This window comes from Oratosquilla oratoria, chromosome 34 (assembly GCF_046742065.1).
Source record: "Oratosquilla oratoria isolate Oo_2021 chromosome 34, ASM4674206v1, whole genome shotgun sequence".
Classification (NCBI taxonomy): Eukaryota; Metazoa; Arthropoda; class Malacostraca; order Stomatopoda; family Squillidae; genus Oratosquilla; species Oratosquilla oratoria.
Window position 1 is genome coordinate 28,973,875 of NC_134810.1, and position 24,000 is coordinate 28,997,874.

Below are 24,000 nucleotides of genomic sequence, written 5' to 3' on the forward strand. Positions count from 1 at the left end.
CCTCTTCCCCAATGATATAAGCGCTGGTTATTGCCTACGATTTACTGATAGGTTCTCTCCTTCTCCCTCATTTCTTTACCCTCTTGTTCATTGCTTGTCCTCCACCTTATCAGACTCTTGCCAGGTCGCTCGCAGATCCTTCTGAGGGCAGCTCCTCATACTCACTCTTTGCTCCTCCTCCAGGCCATCGAGGAGTTTCATGCGCAGCGCGTGGGACACGGCTACCGGGCGGTGGAAGAGCCAGGTATCCTGGACCTCCTCCGGGAGAAGGGGATCCACGTGGAGGTGTGTCCGGTCTCCTCCTACACCACAGGGACAGTCGGGAGCCTCCGAGCCGCTTCCCAGAGGCACCCCGTTCTGAGGTAAGAGAGGGAGGGAAGGGAAAGAGGCAGACAGGCAGGCAGGCAGGCAGGGGGAAGTGGAAGAGGAAGAGACAGAGATAGGGAAAGGAGAGAGGCAGGAAAGAAGAGTTTAAAATGAGTAGGAGGGAGAGGCAGAGGGAAAAGAGAGAATAGGGGAAACGAAAAGAAGGAGGTGAAGGGGAGACAGGAAAAAAAAACGAAAGAGTTAGGAGGGAGAAAGTAAAGGAAGGGAAAGGAAAGAGGCAGATAAAGTGAGAAAAAGAGTTAGAGGTTGAAGGAGGGTGTAAGGAGAGAATCAGGAATATATTTACGCAGTAACTGATTTGTCCTGAAGTCCTCAACGGGGGTACTGACATTAGTTTTTTGCATTCACAATACACCTTTCCAATAAAGATGGCCGCCGCCGCCTCGTTTTCAATCCCGTGAGGTCATACGGTGACCAAGCGCAGCCTCTGCATTTGATTGCTTCGACTTTCTGGTAAATAAACGAAGTGTGCTCCGATGCCTGTCGGTCTTAGAAAACCCAAGAACCCACTTAGTTTGAGATAAAGTCTTCACGGAAGGGAAATTGATGTATGACGCTGGTGTGTAATCGTTTGAACAGCGGGAGTCACCATATTTGAATCCCGAGAGGCCTGTGAATGTACTAAAAATGACAGTCCTTAGTGGGTGGGGCACTTCCACGGGTTGAGGTACATTGCACGCACATGGGTCTTGCCTTGATGTCAGGTGTCATATTGACCATAGTTCCCCAAGTGGTAGTATCAGCGTTTGACGTGATAAGGATCAATAATCCACAACAATTTACTCTTTTCTGTCGTAGACTAATCAGTGAGAAACAAGACGCTCTTTTTTTGAACATTTTCTGACTTTGCTTCTCCAAAACCTTAGAGAAAATCATGCAACACCTTGCAGCAGGATATTGTAATCAGTATACTAAAAACTATATATTCAAAAATGATAGAGAAAAAATATAAAGCTTGGGTTCTAACATATGTAATGATTATGAATACTCATAAGATATTATCAATGAAGGTAACGAGTTTAATATGCCATTTTAAACTGGGTTATAAATAAAAATCTTAGAAAACCATTACCCTAGGTGGAAACACCAAATAGACAACACAGTCCGACACTTTGACAACCCTACAAAATTTCTTCTTTATATATTTTTTTCTTATTAAGGGAACCCGCAAAATGCCGCTCACGGCGGCATGATTTGCCTAGTGACTCATGGGCTCAACCCATATACATGACTGGTTTACAGGGGGCTGTTGGTCTCCTCCAAAGTATCCTTCCTCGAAGATTTTGTTTGTTTCCATTTCTCATAATCATTGTTGTATGTCACTGTACGCATCATCTATAATTTCAATCTAGCTCATGAAAAGGTAATTGCAGTTAGGTTATCAAATGAAAAACATGGGTGAATAATTTCTTCTAGTGAAACATTAATATAAAAAACAATAATATAAAGTACTGAAAACTGGTTCTTGATTCAACCTTCACCTGACAACAAAATACTATGTGTATTACATTTCAATATGCATCACATATCAAAGTTCTGACCAAAAGACAGCTAATTTAAAGGTAAAATTGCTGAAGTTGGCACAATACCACTTTGAACTTTGTAAACTAACCTCATTCAATAAAACCTGATATGATTAAGTTCATATTTTATAATTGCCTATGGTGAATCAAACATATTCTCTATATAAATGCCTACATGGAAAATATCAATTCCATAAAATAATTCAAAATATAATTATGTAATCCTACAAAGTACTTCCTCAAAATTGCTCAACTTACTGGCTAATTACTAACTCAACATCAATGCTGTAAAGTATAAGAGATTACAGCCTAAGCCTGCAAAGAAGATTATAAAGAATGTCATATTCGAAACAGCAAGTAGGTATAGGTAGATTCAGGTAGGAACTCCAATCATACGCCTGCCGGAGGGCTGAACAGCTTCACCGGACCGTTTCACCAACCAACCATACCACACCCACCACAGCATCAGAGAGAGCAGCAAATAAATCTTTACCTATATAGCTTAGTCATGACTGTAATAAGGTACCACACAATATAGCAGTGACATACTCAGATATCCTATGAATCTACAGTAGTTTAACAAAAGCCTTAGGCTAATGCAAGTTGGTGTGTCGCCTGAGCGTATATTGTATGCGTGCGTGTGTGCAGTGCACGTGTGGTGTGTAAGCACACTCACCCTTCCCCCCTCTAGATGTTGCTGTTTTGATATTATTGCGGTCATCTAATAATAGGCATGTCTGGCATTGGTGAACACCAGACTACTATAATATCATAATAGTGTGACAATAAATTGTAGCTTACCACATTTATCGCTAAAATAGCCTTAGATATTGAAAGGAACCTGATGAATACACAAATTTCAACCGTGTTTGTTTACATCAGTGATTACCTTATGACGTCACTACCTGTTAGTTCTACTGTACATCTCGCCACCGTAAAATGCCCTATTGTGGGAAAGGTGTATTTTTGGCGATTTTAGTGACATCTCTACGGACCAAAGTCACACGTTATTATTTTATGATTAGGGGTTATCACTTTTAACTTCTACTATGCCTCCATTCTCTTGTCTTCCTTGAAGCTCTCCTTCACCATCTCTTTGAGGGAGGGGTTGTTACTGTCCCCCAGGGATAGAAGTGCTGGTTATCGTATAAGACAAGCGACTTTCCCTGCCCAGTGACCAACCCACACCCCGTTTTTGCCTCCAGCATGGTCGAGGCCGGCGTCTCCTTCAGCTTCAGCAGCGACGACACGACGCTGACGGGGACCCATATGAAGGAGGAGGCCAGGCTCCTCCTCGACATCGGGCTGACGGAGGCTCACCTGACGAGGGCTGTAAGTAGTACTCCACTCTGAGGGCGGACACACGGAACCTGACCAGGTGCATGCTATAGAAGGATGCAAACACAACTTCTCTCGTTGTTCAGCGTTCGTCCTATTCCTATATACAGTCGTGTCCCTCGCAGTTGAACCGATCTAGTGACATACAATCCGCCGTTGTTGCATGAACATAATCTTTATTACAAAACATTATACTTATTACATTGGAACTGTTATATATTGAAATATTAAAATCGACACACACACACACACACACACACACACACACACACACACACACACACACACACACACACACACACACACACACACACACACACACACACACACACACACACACACACACACACACACACACACACAAAGAGGGAGAGAGTATATATATATATATATATATATATATATATACATATATATATATGTATGTATGTATATGTATATGTATATGTATGTGTGTGTGTGTGTATATGTATATGTATATATATATATATATATATATGTGTGTGTGTCTGTGTGTGTGTATGTATATGCATATAAATATATATACATATATATATATATGTATGTATATATATACATATATATTATTTGGATGATGGAGAACATAAACACAGGGGAAGGCTCGGAACCCTAAACACTCTAACGTTTCGTTCGTGTAGAACTTCTTCAGAGAGTGTATGTAGAACTGCAGTTGAAGTTTATGTACTAAATCTAATTATCTTTTCGGACACTTGGGAAAGGTCGTTTTTCTGGCGTGTTTTAGAATTAAAATACTAGTTTCTTTAGCTAAATTGATAAACCCTCCACGATGATTCGATGAATTATTAGTTGAAATATATGCTGATTCAACAATTCTTCTAGTGAATTTATCAAAACCTTTATGTAGCACTTCAGCTTCTCTCCAGTTTGGTAAATGATCGAATTTTTCCGCATGAACTACTAAAGAATTAGATGTCCTATGTGCTTTTATGTCGTTTTTATGTTCATAAATTCTTTTTTCTAATCCTCTTGACGATTCGCCAAAATAAGCCATTGAGCAACTATTGCACGGGATTTTGTATACGACGCTGTTTTCGGAATTGGTTCTCTTTTCAGAAGTCTTTATTAAATCACCTATCCTCTTGTTAGTTATTTTAGCTATGTTTATACCTGATTTTGTTAAATATTTGTCTATTATTGGTGACATTTCTGAGCCAGGTACTGATATAAAATTTGTATTATTTTTATCATTTCTCTCTTTCTTTCCGCGATTGTAAATATTTATTGCTTTTCTTTTTGTTCTTTTCAACATTCCCTCTGGATATCCAAGTTTGTCAAAGGTTTTCATAATGTAATCAAATTCGCCTTCTAGGTATTCATTACTACAGATTCGTAGTGCCCTGAGAAAAAATCCTATTACTATACCACTCTTTGTCCTATCATCATGTGCGGAGAAGTAATGTACTAAATCCTCTTTGTTTGTTTCCTTTCTGTATACTGAGAAAGTTACAGTTTTTCCCACTCGTCGTATTAACGTATCTAGGAAGGGCAATTGTCCGTTTTGTTCCTCTTCTACGGTGAACTGAATATCGCTGTTGACCGCGTTAAGCATTCTCACTTTATTATTTACATTGGTGTTTTCGGGGATGATTGCGAGGACATCGTCTACATATCTAAACCAGTGTGATCCCCTACCATTGATTCTGATAAAGTTTTCTTTTTTGTAATAACTCCATATATAGACAGGCCATCACTGCACTTAAAGGACTACCCATAGCGAGACCTCTATGTTGTTCATATTCGTCACCATTAAAAGTAAACGCACCGAAATTTACGCATAAATCTATCAATTCTATATAATCTTGTTTTCTTATGGGTAGGTCAGTATCGTTCATATCTTTTATTACTCTCTTTACTGCTTCTAACGCACCGTTAGTGGAAATATTTGTGTATAACGCCTTGACATCATAGCTTACTAACTTTTTCCCCGTGAAATCTAAATCTTTTAGTCTTGTCAAAAGATCGTTAGAATTTTTCAAATGTGTATTGCTGATCGATCCCATTGCCTGTGATAGCGGTTTGGCTAGATATTTCGCTAGTCTGTGGGGTGCACTGCCAACCCCTGAAGTTATGGGTCGCATTGGAACGTTGGGTTTGTGAATTTTTGGAATACCGCGCATTCTGGGAGGATTGGGGTATTCCTCCAGAAGTCCCATTAATTTCTTTCCTTTTTCAGTTTTATTAAGAATTTTTCTGGCATGTTTTTTGAATTTATCTGCTTCATTCGTTACGAAACCTATATGTTTTTTGCGATAAGTATTGTCGTCATCTAAGAGCTCTAACATTTTACTGATATAGTCCTCTTTTGATAAGATCACGATACCACCTCCTTTATCTGCATTGGTGATTACTATGTCTTTGTCTAAGCCTAGATTTATTAAAGCTTTCTTGAATCTTTTGGGGATGACGCATTCGTTTTTAATGGCTAACGCTTGGTAACATGTAACAATCCCCTGTTTGAATCCTTTTTCAATATCGTTGTCACTCCATCTATAGTTTCTCTTAATAAAATCTGTGAATCCCCTTGTGTTAATACCAGTGTCGAATTTAAGTCCTAGCGATAGAGCTTGAATTTCAGTATTCGATAATCTCCTATCTGAAAGATTTGTTATTATTTCACACCTTCCAATTTTATTCCAATCGCTGTTGTCACATAGACTGTTTAATTTTCGCTCTAGTCTTTCATTTTGTGATGTCTTTTCTTTTTCTAATTTATAAGTTAGGTGTGATGGTAATTGCCAAACCGCTATCACAGGCAATGGGATCGATCAGCAATACACATTTGAAAAATTCTAACGATCTTTTGACAAGACTAAAAGATTTAGATTTCACGGGGAAAAAGTTAGTAAGCTATGATGTCAAGGCGTTATACACAAATATTTCCACTAACGGTGCGTTAGAAGCAATAAAGAGAGTAATAAAAGATATGAAAGATAATGACCTACCCATAAGAAAACAAGATTATATAGAATTGATAGATTTATGCGTAAATTTCGGTGCGTTTACTTTTAATGGTGACGAATATGAACAACATAGAGGTCTCGCTATGGGTAGTCCTTTAAGTGCAGTGATGGCCTGTCTATATATGGAGTTATTAGAAAAAGAAAACTTCATCAGAATCAATGGTAGGGGATCACACTGGTTTAGATATGTAGACGATGTCCTCGCAATCATCCCCGAAAACACCAATGTAAATAATAAAGTGAGAATGCTTAACGCGGTCAACAGCGATATTCAGTTCACCGTAGAAGAGGAACAAAACGGACAATTGCCCTTCCTAGATACGTTAATACGACGAGTGGGAAAAACTGTAACTTTCTCAGTATACAGAAAGGAAACAAACAAAGAGGATTTAGTACATTACTTCTCCGCACATGATGATAGGACAAAGAGTGGTATAGTAATAGGATTTTTTCTCAGGGCACTACGAATCTGTAGTAATGAATACCTAGAAGGCGAATTTGATTACATTATGAAAACCTTTGACAAACTTGGATATCCAGAGGGAATGTTGAAAAGAACAAAAAGAAAAGCAATAAATATTTACAATCGCGGAAAGAAAGAGAGAAATGATAAAAATAATACAAATTTTATATCAGTACCTGGCTCAGAAATGTCACCAATAATAGACAAATATTTAACAAAATCAGGTATAAACATAGCTAAAATAACTAACAAGAGGATAGGTGATTTAATAAAGACTTCTGAAAAGAGAACCAATTCCGAAAACAGCGTCGTATACAAAATCCCGTGCAATAGTTGCTCAATGGCTTATTTTGGCGAATCGTCAAGAGGATTAGAAAAAAGAATTTATGAACATAAAAACGACATAAAAGCACATAGGACATCTAATTCTTTAGTAGTTCATGCGGAAAAAATTCGATCATTTACCAAACTGGAGAGAAGCTGAAGTGCTACATAAAGGTTTTGATAAATTCACTAGAAGAATTGTTGAATCAGCATATATTTCAACTAATAATTCATCGAATCATCGAGGAGGGTTTATCAATTTAGCTAAAGAAACTAGTATTTTAATTCTAAAACACGCCAGAAAAACGACCTTTCCCAAGTGTCCGAAAAGATAATTAGATTTAGTACATAAACTTCAACTGCAGTTCTACATACACTCTCTGAAGAAGTTCTACACGAACGAAACGTTAGAGTGTTTAGGGTTCCGAGCCTTCCCCTGTGTTTATGTTCTCCATCATCCAAATAATTTGTCTAAAATACTTATCAATATATATATATATATATATATATATATATATATATATATATATATATATATTATATATATATATATATGTATGTATATTCATGTATATATAGATATATATATATATATATATATATATATATATATATATAAGGATGAAGCCATGTTGAGTGAAATATTTGAGAAAATCAACAGCGACAGTGGCATTGTATGTATCCATATATAGTTTTGATATGCCATAGGTCAGGTTTTTGTGTCCGTAGTAGTTAAACCACAATGTTTCTGTAGAAATATAAATTTCACATGTTATTAAAATTATTCACTTCCACTTATATGAAAATTATTAAAAGGAAACTAATGTATAAAGGAAAAGGCAGTACATGTTTCGAAAGGAAGGCGTTGTTAAATTGAGGGAAGGGGAGAGATTTTGAGGTGACTGCACGGATAGATTCTTATCTCTTTTTTACCTTTCCTTTATATTTTTTCTATTTCCCTCTCGTCGTCACCTACCCGGCAGAGCTTTGAGGGAGCCCAGCACAGCTTCCTCCCTCCGCAGGAAAAGCAGCATCTCCTGCAGCAGCTTAAGAAAGCCTATGGAGTTCTCGAGGAACAGCTGTCCCCAAGACTTTCTCATCGGTTCGCGGACAAAAACACAGAAGACAAGGGCTCGCATCACATATGCTTTCATTGCTTACAAGGTAAAGATGAGTCTGCGCCAGAAGGAGCATAGATGCGGCCAATCCCGTAAACTTTCCCATATACGCTAAGGACTGCTGCGAATCGGAGAGGAATGAGGGATTCGAATCCACAACTAAGCATATGCGAGACCATGATGCTTCTGGTTTTATGCCAACAGAATACATATACACATATGATATTCTGATATGTTCACAGGATATATTTTCACATGCTTATATCCAACAAACGATGTCGTTCAAACTTCGGAAAAAAAAGGCACGGAGAAGCATCATACATACCAAGGGCTTTTTCTCCCTAAGAAGGAGGTAGCCAAAGCCAAAAGGCATAATTACACTCCCACCCATTTCATCCCCACTCATTCCACCCACCTTTACCACTCCTTCTGGATGACGGATCTTCCCTGCATCTCGCTCATCGCCCTGGGTCAGAAGCAATGCAGCAAGACACGGCACACTCACAGCAAGGCCGCTTCACTTAATCGGTGACCTCCCCCTCTTTGTCCCCTCATTTAGTAACATTAAAGACGGGGAGAAATCCCTTTGAGCTGCGTCAAAATATCATTCACACATAACCACTCCCTAACTCCTCCTCCTATCCCCCACCCACTCCCTTCCATGCATCACAGTATCATCCATACATAGCTATTCTCCACTCACCTCTATCTTCTGCCTTCTCACTTCCTCAACATACATCCACTCTTGCTCAACGCCCCTTTTACTCCATTCATCCATCTCATCCTCGGTCGTCCTCTCATGTTCACTTTATTCACCTCTGCCTTCCACACCTCTTTTACTAATCTTTCTTCACTCATTCTTTCCATGTATCCAAACCATCCCACTAATCTTTCATCAACCCTACCTGCCATTTCCTTTTCCACCCTCGCTCTCTTCCTCACCTCCTCGTTTCTCACTCTATCCAACCTTGTAACCCCTACCATACTTCTCAGAAATTTAATCTTAAACACATTTAATCTCTTCCTCTCTTTTGTTCCATGTCTCTGCCTCATACAGAGCTGTCGGCACAATCACTCCTTCATAAAATCTCCTCTTAGCATCCATTTCCAAATGTCCATTTCTCATTACATTTTTCAATCACCCAGGGCACTTATATGCTTCTCTTATTCTGCAACATATCTCCACCTCCACTCCTCCCTTTCCCGCCACATGCAGCCCCAAGTATCTAAAGCTTCCGCCTCTCTTATTTGATATTCACTTCTAAATCGCAATATGCAAACCTTCAAATATTCATTAGAAAATTATTATAAATACATTTTGAAGATCTGTCGAAAATATAGGGTATATTTTTCTTTTTTGTGATATTTGTAGTATCTAAATAGAATAAACATAAATTAAATTATACAAATTATGTGCTTTTTTTCTTCTATACCAGTGAAGCGTCTTGCATCTCTGTAGTTCTTCTGCAAAAGACTTTTGTATTATACACGGGGGAATGCAAAAAGTAATTAATTTATTTATTCATTTATTAATTTATTTATTCATCCACTTGTTTGTTTATTAATCTATTAATTTTTTCATAACTTATTTATTCACTTATTTATTTTCAAATTATCTGGTGTTGAAACAATGAAATAGGGGCAGGAATTACACACCAAATTTGTGAAACTAAATACCCAACTTGGGCCGTTGCCCCGCAGGGTTTGTTTACGTTAAGTCGGTTAGGTTATGTATTTGATTTTTTATTATATCCTTAGTTCTTCAATTGAAATTTATTTCTACAAATATTTAGTCCCTGACACTGCCAGACGGTCCATGAAGAGAGCTATTAGAAAAAGAAAAGAAAGAAATAATGGAAAAAAATTGGTTTCAGAAAGTCCACAGAAATATAGGGCTCACAAAATAAAACACATTTTAAATACGTGTCTATAATGATTCAATTTGCCGATCTGTGAACACTTGTCAAGATGTAGGGAAACATGGAGCTACGTTACGCTATCAAATTTTGTGTTAAACTTAAGAAAACCAAACAAGAAGCTTATGGAATGTTAAAAGAGGCCTATGGGGATGAACAGATGAACCAAGCAAGTTTCTATCTGTGGTTTAACAGATTTTCTAAGGTAAATGAACAGGTTGAGGATGAACCCAGATCTGGAGCACCGAAAAGTGCACGCAAGGAGGAAAACATTGAGGAAGTGCAAAGGTTAGTGATGCAAGACCGTCGAATATCTGTGAGGATGATATCTGAAGCTGTTGGTATTAGTATTGGCACAGTAGAGACAGTTCTGACCGAAGATCTGAAACTGCACAAAGTCTGTGCCAAGTTCGTGCCAAAGATCCTCTCCGACGACCAGAGGCAGTTTTGTGTGGAATGTTGCACTGACATTCTCGAAATGATAGAGGCTGATTCAGGTTTCCTGAATAAGGTAGTGCCTTGCGACGAGAGTTGGGTGTTCACCTACGACACTGTGAGCAAACGTCAGAGTGCTCGATGGAAGCACGCGACCTCCTCCAGACCCAAAAAAGGCAAAGATGAGCAGATCGTAAGAGAGGGCCATGGTCATTCCTTTCTTTGACTCCCAGGGGCTCATTCACGTTGAATGGGTTCCTCAGGGTCAAACCGTCAATAAAGAATATTACCTTACTGTTCTGAAAAGGTTCAGGGAGAAGATGAGGAAGAAGTCTCAGAAGTGGAGGTGCGGTCAGTGGTGGTTCTACCAGGACAATGCCCCATGCCACAAGTCAACGGTGGTGACCACCTGGATGGCCGACAGGGGAATGAAAGTGGTACAACACCCACCCTACAGCCCTGACCTAACCCCTTGCGACTTCTTCCTGTTCCCACGCATGAAAGACAGCCTCAGGGGAAACAGATTCCAGTCAACAGAGGAGCTGAAAGAGGCATCGGAAAGTTACCTGAAGGGACTATTGAAAAAGGACTTTGAGGAGGTCTTCCAGGATTGGGAGACACGCATGCAGAGGTGTGTAGATGCGAGAGGCAATTATTTTGAAGGAGACAAAATTTTGTAAGCTTATGAAAATAAAGTGTCCCTCCTGACATTTTCTCATTACTTAATGAACATACCTCGTATACACATGCATACATATATAAACATGCATGCATACATACATTCATATATACATGCATACATACATACATACAGCACATACATACATACATACATCATACATACGTATACACATGCATACATATATAAACATGCATGCATACATACATTCATATATACATGAATACATACATACATACAGCACATAAATATATACATACATACATACGTACGTATGCACATACAAAATACGCACTGTACATACATACACATAAATACAAAGTGCATACATACATTCACAATGACACTTACCTGGTACCTGTTGATGAAAATTATTCTAAATGCCAAATCTTATATTACATTATATCACAAAATTATTCATTTGTATATTTTCCCTTTTCGCGGTAAACATAATATGTTTTACTCTGTTTAACAGATTTGTGAACAATTACTGAAAACTACTGATCAAAAACTGCATAAAATGCATTTTTCTGAGAACATTTGAACTGCTCAAACGCACTCAGACGCGTGTCAAATACTAACTGAATGAATGTTTTTCTAGGGTGTTTGTTTATTCCACATATGCATTATATATCAACGTATTGATGCCTCATTGTGTGAGGAAGTATGTAATTATATTGCAGGACGTTTATATATAACAAATCAAGTTATAAAGTTTCAATAATCGTACGTCAACGCACAATCGTTGGTACGATATGTTTTCTGGGCCAGAGGTTCTTCCCACGCTGAATAACTCTACGGCAGCGTGCGGCCTGGTTGTAAGGTGGACAGGACGTGTACAAGGAAGATTCCGAAGTTAGTTGACAAAAGTTAACATTGTTATCGGTCTTTTATATATAAAAGTGAATAAGACATTGGATATTTAAGGGCAAACTTCTTTGTATTCGATAGTACATTAACATTGTCCAGACAATTTTATTATGACGGAAATTGTATGAAATTGTGATGTTGACCTTTCAGACAACTGACTAATCCTTTCTTAAAAACTGAAATAGTGTTTCTTGTCTAAAATGATATATTGTGAAGTCATAGTGTTATGTATAATAAAATACATATTTGTAATTATATTCAAAATATTGGGAAGTGATATTTAACATGTAATTGACAAAATGATCTTGAAGAGAAATAATATAAACAAGTTATCAACGAACGACTTTCTTACCACAACATTAGAAGGTTAGGAGGAACTGGATAAACTTCTAAAAGTAAGTAGAATGATAAATATATTCAGATTATTTATTTGATGTCCATTTGTATGAATTAAAAGAAAGGCATATAGTCAATACATATTAGGTTGTGATAACTGTTGTTTTTGTATCATATTCTGTGTGCAGTGTAAATTAGGTTCTTGATATAGACATATACGTTATAAAAATTGTAATGAAAAACGAAATTTCATGTTTATTTCTGTCACTAGATATATAAGTAGTGAAACCTCTTTTAGTTGTAAGTGAATGAGATGCGTACATTTTTTTTTCTGCAATGTTACGAGATGGCAAGATTGGACACCTTCAAGTTTTTAGAAACTTGCATGCTTCCTCTACTGCACGTGCCTTTGCGTAATTTGTATTCATATGTTTGTAGTCAGCGTGAATTTATTTGTATTTTATTGTAGTATCTCGTATTTTTTTTTATTACGTTTTGTTTCGCATTTACCCGATGTCACACACACACACACACACACACACACACACACACACACACACACACACACACACACACACACACACACACACACACACACACACACACACACACACACACACACACACACACACACACACACACACACACACACACACACACGCACACACACACACACACACACACACACACACACACACACAACACTCATACACACACACACACACACACACACCACGAGCATAGCTCCCCGTCCCGTAAAATACTAGCTAAACACACACACACACACACACACACACACACACACACACACACACACACACACACACACACACACACACACACACACACACACACACACACACCACGAGCATAGCTCCCCTTCCCGCAAAATACTAGGTAAACACACACACACACACACACACACACACACACACACACACACACACACACACACACACACACACACACACGACTCGACGGCGCAGTGGTAGCGTTCGCGACCGCCACTACGGCGGTTCGAGTTCGAATTCCGCCCAGGGGTGAAGTAATTTCAGTATCGCTGCGCTGTGAGTTGTTACTCCAACTCGTGGGCGGGGAGTTGGATGTGTGTGGGCGTGTAAGGTCACAGCACTATCCATAGATCGGTCATACGAGTTCAGAGCTCATTTTCGTGAGGGTAATAGATGTCGATCACGAGTCCAACATGTGATCCAAGACCATGGTGAATCACACACACACACACACATACACAGTCACACACACGTGCGCACACACACACACACACACACACACACACACACACACACACACACACACACACACCGTATCAGGACAATTTCCTTCGGAGGACAATTTCCCCCATTGTCATTTGCCCCCGAGACAATTTCCCTCTAGGACAATTACCCCTCGTTATCAATTGCCCCCTAGAACAATTACCCTTTGATGTAAATTTGCACCGTTGACATTTGAATAATATACACTATATTTTATTGTTCGTGATTTAATAATATAAATTCTCTGTGTTCTTATGTAATGATTTATATGTATACTATTTGTATCGGCAAAATCTAAACAATTAAGACAATAAGTGTATCTGTATCAGACTTCCGTCACTAATTTTTTGTCGTAATTTAATAATGTAAAGTCTCTGTGTCGTTATATTATATATACTATTTGTATCAGCAAAATTTGAAACTTTAAGACGATAAGCGGATCTGTATTAAACCTTCTGTCAAAGCTTTTATAGATTTTAGAGTTTAGAAGAGCTTACCATTTCCTACTGAACATAATTTAAGCTTATGCTTCATCGCGTCACGGATTCAATCTCTTAGACTCATTACATTGTGAAGTGGTTTACTCCTGGTGAATTTAGGAATGTTTGATTTTATCTAATTTATTTATTTATCTATTTATTTATATATTTATTTATTTATTTATTTATTCATTTATTTTTTCCACAACGCATTAGCATGCAGTTCATTAAGAGTTTAAAAGGGTGCGAAAAATTAGTGTCTGAATGTTATATGAATGTCAATCAAAAGTATTTAGCACATAGTGTTGTATCATATGAATGCGAACAACGCAGAAAGTCAGCATGCAAAGCAAAAGTGAAAATACTTGAAAATGAAGTTCTTGGAAGACTTCACACTCGTACGCATGCGCTTGATTCTGTAAAGTATGAAGTTGCTGCTACTGCTGCGCAAATCAAAGTGCATACTGAAAGTTCGCAAGAAACTTCTCATCAATTAACCTCTCCTGCAGTTATAGGTTTAAGTGAAGAAGTAGCAACTAAAATGCCCTCTCTTCGTCACTTGCGCCGTAATATTAGACGCCAAAGACAAAGAGCTAATGTTGCACTACTTTTGCCTTTAAATGCACAAGAACTGGTTTTGGAAGAACATCATAAAAAAATATCGATGAACAAAATTTTCTTCTTTATGATTTGGACAAATGTGTTGGTGAGCGCAAACCAAGAAATTTTATTTTCGGCACGTATAGAAATGTAGAAATGCTATCTTCCTCTCTTCATTGGCTTATAGAAGTAACATTTAAAAGACGCCCCTTAGAAGGAGAGGGCGACGATAACCAATGTTCGACATGGCTCCATGAGGCATATACGACAGACTGAAGGAAAATCTTCCATGAACAAACAATTCAGTCGAGGGATGGCATAATTTTTTTGGCAGTACTGGTTGCTGCCATCCCAACATTTAGATTTTTATTTGAAAACTCCAGGTAGGGCAGTCACTTCAAGAGTTTCGTATCAGAGTACATCTGGCATTGCAAATGAAGGATCACGGAAAATGTACAAAGATTGCTCCCAGGGAATAGTCAGTTTAGTGAACGATTACAACAGCAGAGAGATTTTTGATTACGTAAGAACAATTGTGTATAATCTAAGTTAAAAAAAAATTAAGCTTAATTTTATTCCTTGAAACTAAATGTATTTTACTCTTTGACTTTACAAGTAAAGTTTTGAATAAAATAAACTTTGTTTTTGTATTTTTTCTATTGTGAACGGGGGAAATTGACATCAAGGGGTAATTGTCCTAGGGGGTAATTGTCCCAGGGGGCAATTGACAACGGGGGGCAATTGTCCTCCGGGGGAAACTGTCCTGGAGCACACGCACACACACACACACACACACACACACACACACACACACACACACACACACACACACATACACACACACGCACACACACACACACACACACACACACACACACACACATACACAGTCACACAAACGTGCGCGCACACACACGTGCGCGCGCACGCACACACACACACACACACACACACACACACACACACACACACACGCACACACACACACACACACACACACACGGCTCGGTGGCGGATTGGTAAGGCACTGGCCTCACAAGCCGGAGAACCGGGGTTCGATTCCCCGGCCGGGCGGAGATAAGTTGGGTTTGTCTCCTATCACGTGTAGCCCCTGTTCACCTAGCAGTGAGTAGGTACGGGATGTTAGTCAAGGAGTTGTGACCTTGCTGTCCCGGTGTGTGGTGTGTGAGTGGTCTCAGACCTACCCAGAGATCGGCAAATAATGAGCTCTGAGCTCACTGACGTAGGGTGGTGTCTGGCTGTCTCGAACAGAGGCTGCAGCAGATCCGAGGTGAATACACACACACACACACACACACACACACACACACACACACACACACACACACACACACACACATATATATATATATATATATATATACACGCATACGGGCATACACACATATACACGGGTCACCACGAGCATAGCTCCCTTCCCGTATAATACAACTAGGTAAATACATACAGACATACACAGAGATACACACATGCACATGTAGATTTGTAGTTCGATCTACATTTGAATAACAAAGTACTGGTGTTTGGAGAAGCAAAGTCTGAACGGTCTCTTTTCTTTAATGTTCCAGTGTTCTCTCTAGTGTACAGTATATATACAATGCAACCTCCGAAGAGGCCTCGGAGGGTTGTCAGGTTCTACATACATTTACATATATACAAGGGTTACCATATTCTCATTGGAAATAAAAAGTTCGTCGCGTCGGATTGAGCGACGATGACAGTCGCCGCCCCGGACAGGAGCCGCTTCAATTGTAGTCGAAGAGCGCAGTCTCATTTGTCCGATGCAGGTGTTCTGGGCGTTTGCTGGAAAGTCTAGTCCTCGGGTCACTATTGACAATAGAATGTCCCTTGGCTTGAGATCCGGAGGAACAAGAGGGTCTCTCGAGAGTTGGTTTGAAGGCATTGGCGTACTGCTCGCTCCAAATGCGTGTGTACGCGCGTGTGCACCCTGGACATTGAAGGGGTTGACAACAGTTGATCGGTCAGCTATCCACACTGTCCCCAGTGAGATTGATACTCATGGAAGATAAGAAATTACACAGGGACTTTGCAGATCCTTGGCATGAAGATACACATAATGTTGGAATAAGGGTGGTATCGGGAAATACTAACGAATTAAATCAAATAGACTTATGAAAATCCATGTGAACAAGTTGTATAGACACGGTAAAGGAAACATGGACTGGAGGTGAAGCCGTTGAGAAAGTCGTTAGACGAAACGTCAGGAATAAAGCTTCACCTCCAGTCCATGTTTCCTTTACCGTGTCTATACAAATAGACTTCATCATATGAGCATGTGGAAGTAGATATTATTTCCGTTCACCTAGGCAGAAATATATATGAAGTCGTTCGATTGCGAAGATTATAGCTGGGGAGGGGAACTGGAAGTTTTAGTTGAGAGGATTGGTGATGGTCCTCTATTTCAGGGGTAGTGTGAGTTTGTGAAGGAACAGTCTATGTCGAGGCCACGGGGGGTTCTTTTGATATGTTTGAGTTCGTATATAATTGATAAAGCTTCTATGTCTGTAACTGAATAATTTTGCTCGTGTTTGTTGAGTGTGCGACTCGCATAGGCAATTGGTCTGAATTTTGTGCCGTGGTGTTGCATGAGGACTGCGCCAAGTCCTGTATAGGATGCATCAGTGTAGATTGTGAAAGGAAATTTGTGGTTTGGGAAAGCAAGGACAGATGCCATAGTTAAGGTTTTCTTTAAATCATTAAAGGCTTTCTCTTGGTCAGGTTTCCAAATGAAATGTGCTTCCTTCTTAAGTAGAGAAGTTAAGTGCTGCTATCCTAGCGTAACTTTGAATGTGACATCTGTAAAATCCTGACAGACCATGGAATGAACGTCTGTGTTCTAAAGAAGTAGGACGTGGAAAATCAATGACTGCTTGATAAAAAATTGGGTAACCTGCCCAATTTTCATTGTCAACCAGATGTTTACACACGGCGAGTAACTTGTAACAAGTAACTTGAACACTTGACTTGTCTCTCATCTTACCCCGTGGAAATGAGCTTTAAGGGTAAAAAGTACGGATCTTTCTGGGTTTATGGTTCGGCACTGTGGGATTATGTATAAATACATATAAATATGTATATACAGACATAGACATGAACACGTATACCAAAAGGCACTTTCCTTTTTATCAAGAGGTGGCCAGCCAAGGCATGTACCCACCCTTCACACATTCCACATCTGTCGAACGCCTATTTCTTGTCCCTTATATCTTAGGTCGTTATGAATGAAGGGCTATCTCAGTCTCTCACCCACTGCTGAGGTCATAAGTAATGCAGCAATATATATATATATATATATATATATATATATATATATATATATATATGTGTGTGTGTGTGTGTGTGTGTGTGTGTGTGTGTGTGTGTGTGTATTAGAATTTCTCTAATGTACATCGACATTAATCATATATATATATATATATATATATATATATATATATATATATATATATATATATATATATCTATAACTCTCTAAAAAAAAATTCTGGAGCGCTCCCGATCTGAGTCGGCCGGCCCGGGGGTGTCTGCGACTTCCATTGTGTTTCTGGGACACTTGGCCAGGGGGGCGGGGTCCATGGTACTTTGGGGACACCTGTGGGCAGTGGCGCGGTGTAAAGATGCCGGAGTCTTTTGCTGCTAAGAAACGAAGACAGAGACATTTTTGGAAATGGGTGATAAACACTAAGAAGATAATTAAAAATGTAGTGTTGAAAAACTGTAAACAACTTCAGATGTTGAAATCAGAGCATAGTACAATGTTTCCAGAATTTTACGAGGAGGATCGGCGGGGCGCCCCCAGGAGGATCGGCGGGGGCGCTCCCAGGGGGAGCGGCGGGGCGCCCCCAGCAGGAGGAGCGGCGGGGCGCCCCCAGGAGGAGCGGCGTGGCGCCCCCAGGAGGATCGGCGGGTCTCCCCCAGGAGGATCGGCCGGTTGCCCCCAGGAGGATCGGCGGGTCTCCCCAAGGAGGATCGGCCGGGCGCCCCCAGGAGGAACGGCGGGGCGCCCCCAGAAGGATCGGCGGGGCGCCCACCAGCTGGAGCGGCGGGGCGCCGCCAGAAGGATCGGCGGGGCGCCCCCAAGAGGATCGGCGGGGCGCCCCCAGAGGATCGGCGGGGCGCCCCCAGGAGGATCGACGGGGCGCTCCCAGGAGGAACGGCGGGGCGCCCCCAGGAGGATCGGCGGGGTGCCCCCTGGAGGAACGGCGGGGCGCCCCCAGCACGAGCGGCGGGGCGCCCCCAGGAAGCAGCGAGCAGCGCGAGCAGCGCCGCAGGCCAAGTACCCCTGGCGTAGCCAGGGCCGGCGCAGCCGGGTGCTTGTATATATACTAAATAAATAAATATACAAGACTAAGATTTCCTTTGATCAAGTTTCTCGAATTATCTGAGAGCCAGGGAACCCATATAAAGTCTGCTGCTCCTGGACTTCGAAAGAAATCTAAGAAAACCTCAGTACCTCCTGACTACAAACAACCCCAGAAGTACAACAGAACACATAAGCAAAAGGTAGATTCATGCCGACAGGAGACCTTTTGGTCCATAACTAGGTCGGATGCGAAAAAATATATATATATATACAAGCACCCGGCTGCGCCGGCCCTGGCTACGCCAGGGGTACTTGGCCTGCGGCGCTGCTCGCGCTGCTCGCTGCTTCCTGGGGGCGCCCCGCCGCTCGTGCTGGGGGCGCCCCGCCGTTCCTCCAGGGGGCACCCCGCCGATCCTCCTGGGGGCGCCCCGCCGCTCGTGCTGGGGGCGCCCCGCCGTTCCTCCTGGGAGCGCCCCGTCGATCCTCCTGGGGGCGCCCCGCCGATCCTCTGGGGGCGCCCCGCCGATCCTCTTGGGGGCGCCCCGCCGATCCTTCTGGCGGCGCCCCGCCGCTCCAGCTGGTGGGCGCCCCGCCGATCCTTCTGGGGGCGCCCCGCCGTTCCTCCTGGGGGCGCCCGGCCGATCCTCCTTGGGGAGACCCGCCGATCCTCCTGGGGGCAACCGGCCGATCCTCCTGGGGGAGACCCGCCGATCCTCCTGGGGGCGCCACGCCGCTCCTCCTGGGGGCGCCCCGCCGCTCCTCCTGCTGGGGGCGCCCCGCCGCTCCCCCTGGGAGCGCCCCCGCCGATCCTCCTGGGGGCGCCCCGCCGATCCTCCTCGTAAAATTCTGGAAACATTGTACTATGCTCTGATTTCAACATCTGAAGTTGTTTACAGTTTTTCAACACTACATTTTTAATTATCTTCTTAGTGTTTATCACCCATTTCCAAAAATGTCTCTGTCTTCGTTTCTTAGCAGCAAAAGACTCCGGCATCTTTACACCGCGCCACTGCCCACAGGTGTCCCCAAAGTACCATGGACCCCGCCCCCCTGGCCAAGTGTCCCAGAAACACAATGGAAGTCGCAGACACCCCCGGGCCGGCCGACTCAGATCGGGAGCGCTCCAGAATTTTTTTTAGAGAGTTATAGATATAAATGTATACATATATATATATATATTTATATATATATATATATATATATATATGTATATATATAAAGGCATCTTTGGTGTTGATTGTTATAATTGTAACAACTGTTATGTCTGGACCGGGATCGAATCTAAGCCCAAAACTTATTGATACCATATATGAGGCGTCCGGAGGTAAAGGGGCGACATCGCCAATACCTGATTTTGAGTAAAACGCGTTCAAAGTTGAACTATCGATACTGGACATTTCTCTTGACTTATTACATCCATGTTTGTATGTATTTTACTCGTCTTGCCTAGCCATATACGAAAAAACGAAAAAACAATAATGTTGTGTTGGAAAAGAAAATCATAACACACCAAAATTTGCATACCCCAGTATGCAAAACAGTTATGAAAATAGGAAAACCCATTTTTTTTTTACATTTTTAAAAACTTCTTTGTTCACCATAAATACACTATGAACCATTTCATTGTAAACCTAAAAACAATTTTTTTTATGAGTTTTTATAGATTGGCAATTTTAACATACCACACATTTACAGTATTTTTCCCTCGGTTCCCAATGCAAATGGTTCATAGATTATTGTCAGATAATTACTACAAACACTTACATCCTCATTTGTGCAGAGAAAGCGCCGGTAGAAGCATTGGGGGGGGGTTAATCATAATCGATGATGTCGTCATTCGGGTTGTCCTCTTGCTCCCCGGTGGTGGCGACGTCATCTTCCAACAAGGACTTTTGTCCCCGACGAAGGTCATCGTAGAAATCCTTAAATGATGGGTGAACATAGTGACTTAGATCCATCACATCTTTAAACTTCTCTTTAGTCAGCTTGATTGGCTTCTTATACAGTTGATGAAGAGGTACACCAGGTAGGAAAAACTTTTGAGCATCATACTCGCTCTGCTTCCCCTTTTGGAACTTCACAAAGGTGGGCTCACAAGTTCCATGATCATTCTTGATTTTGAAGCCTGCCTTATTGTAAGAGTTGACAACAAACATCTTGGCATCTTTGAAGCCAGACCCTTGCGCCCTGGCTTTAGTTACATGCACCTGTTGTGCACCTAAGTAAAAAAAAGTTTTCTTGTGTCATCTTGACACAAGATATTGCTTGGCCAGTATGTGGAAGTAATAGAAAATGGATTTCTCGATAATTTTCTAGGGCTAACTCCAAATTGTTGATTTGGCGATGTCGACCCTTTACCGCCGGACGCCTTATATTACCAAGTGTACTGCAAAAGGAGGGTGAAACCACTGGCAATACTTGTAGGCAGAGAGTCAATACAGAACCGAGAGTTCGTCATCGACTTTGTACACGGATATCGTCGTGCCGGTATCAAGTTTCAGTCCTTTTAATCTGTTGTGATACAACTGGTAAGAGACGGGATCAGGGTTTATTTAGGTCGTAACGGATACAAATATACAGACACGCACACAGACACACGCGTGTAATATGTATATGTATATGTATATGTATATATATACATATTTATATATATATATACATATATATATATATATATATATAATGTATGTATATTCATATGTATATATGTACATACATATGTATATATGTATATTTATGTGTATACATAAGTATATGTATATATATGTATATATTTGTGTATATATATTATAAGATGTATATGTATATATATATATATTATATATATATATATATTATATATATATATATATATATATATATATATATATATATATATATGATGAAGGTGGAAAAAGAAGTCACGGGACTAGTTCCGAGTTACTGAGTTTATTCCTGACCGGTTTCGCTCTATGCTTCTTCAGAGGATAGCATAGAGCGAAACCGGTCAGGAATAAACTCAGTAACTCGGAACTAGACCCGTGACTTCTTTTTCCACCTTCATCAACTTGTCACAATGTACCAACATATATATATGTATATATATATATATATATATATATATATATATATATATATATGAATTCATAGGTGGTGTGTATATCGTCTTCAGTAAGTCTTGTTGTTAAGTCAAACACTTCACTTTCCTTCTGGACGTATGTTCGATAAGGTACACTATGTAGATCCTAGCGGATCTACGTTCACCTGTTAACTGCTGTCCCCTCCTTCGGCTCTGGTTTTTATAACAGATGATATACTAATATAGATATCTGCTGAGGGGGTTGATAGTCTTAACAATCAATAGCATTAATTTTACATAACAGGGATGTTATACATTTGTATAAGGTATAATATTTTACTGGTTCTATTATGTAGATGTTTCTTGTGATTTAATTTGTGTCTGTATTTATTTGGGTATGGAGTATAACGTGTGTGTTGGAATAAATGTTGTCTGGCCTCTTAGCTATTCTCATACTGTGGCTACCTGATGGTGTTAGCCTAGAGTGGTGTGGATGCATGTTTGTTCACGTGTGTGTGCTGATGTAGTTTTCTATGGGTGATATTTGTTTAAGGTTACATAATACCTTCCTCCCCGCAAGAGGTGACATCTGTCATCTGGTATGATCAGCGGTGAGGGAAATTGTATAAAAGAAAATATCTTATATACATTGGGAGTATGACACGATACCTGTTGTGAACCTTAAAGAGGGGGGTTAAATAGTCATAAGTTTATGGCGTTTATTTAAATACGTATCATGGCATGCTCGGTTGTTTACCAAGGGATGATAGGTCTTAATGGAGGTGTCCAACTCCTTTTTTTAATAGTTCACATTTAGTTAAATTTATTTTCATTTCTGTCTTTTCTGGGAGATCCTTTGGACATTATTATTATTGTCAATTGTGTTCTATTGTGACGGGGCTAAACTTCTTTCTGTGAGTTGCACTTTATTCACTGTCACTTCTGATGGAACGGGACTCTTTTCCACGAGTCAGCACTTTTAGAGTGGTAACAAGATACAAAAGGGGGGAAAATTGATTCTAACATTTCTTGGTGAGACATGTTCCCTAGGTTTACATGTGTATTACAGTTTTGTATATATATATATATATATATATATATATATATATATATATATATATATATATATATATATATATATAATAATGAAAATTATTATTATTTATATGTATGATATTTGTTAACCCAGTGTCAACATGAACATATATTGGTGAGGCATAATCCTAAGATGGAGTATATAGCTAGTAACAAAAGCAATGAGTGTTTCTTATTCTTGTATTATATGTGTGTGGACTTTTTAGCGCGTTGGATTGTGCAGACATAGAGTAGTTTACCAATGAGGAGGAGCAGGATTAGTAAGGCTAATGAACTTAGTGATATAGAGATTGATGGGAGTATGGGTGTGAAGAATGGCAGTGTTTCTACAATGTACTATTGGATGTTGTTTAGCCAAACTACATGGTCTTGTTGGTTTAATGAGAGAGTTAAAGGTTTGTGGGTGTTAAGGGTATGGGAAGGGGCGTAGGGGGGTTACGCACGAACTCTAGGAACTTGAATAGGAAATGGAAGTTGTTGGTGATTTTGTATCTTTCTTGGGTTGTATTATTGTTAGAAAAATGGGCATCGCATGCCGCGATAAGGTTGGAGATGGATATGCCACTGGCTTTTGAGAAAGTTGGAATATCTTGATTAGTAGCAGAGTATAATGATTATGAACTAGTGTGGGGGGTGTCGGAGGTGATGAGTTGGGTCTTGGAGAATGGATGGTTATTTGAGAAGTACTGGGCTGGCTAGTGATTTGAGCTGCGGTTGTGTTAATTTGAGTTTGATTTGAAGCTTGAGAAGAAGTGATG

General features: G+C 40.3%; 2 protein-coding genes across 2 annotated transcripts in view; both read left to right on the plus strand.

Annotated features, from left to right (window-relative positions):
- Positions 1 to 9,486, plus strand: part of LOC143018424 (adenosine deaminase-like) — a 32,468-nt gene extending 22,982 nt beyond the window's left edge. The window contains exons 9-11 of the mRNA XM_076173783.1: positions 184 to 362; positions 3,116 to 3,242; positions 8,021 to 9,486. Coding sequence (XP_076029898.1) covers positions 184 to 362; positions 3,116 to 3,242; positions 8,021 to 8,233 — 519 coding nt within the window. The 3' untranslated portion in view covers positions 8,234 to 9,486. The remainder of the gene's footprint in view (positions 1 to 183; positions 363 to 3,115; positions 3,243 to 8,020) is intronic.
- A 2,506-nt stretch (positions 9,487 to 11,992) lies between these two features.
- LOC143018425 (uncharacterized) overlaps positions 11,993 to 24,000 on the plus strand; it is a 265,497-nt gene continuing 253,489 nt past the window's right edge. The window contains exon 1 of the mRNA XM_076173784.1: positions 11,993 to 12,040. The gene's annotated coding sequence lies outside the window, so the exon portion shown is untranslated. The remainder of the gene's footprint in view (positions 12,041 to 24,000) is intronic.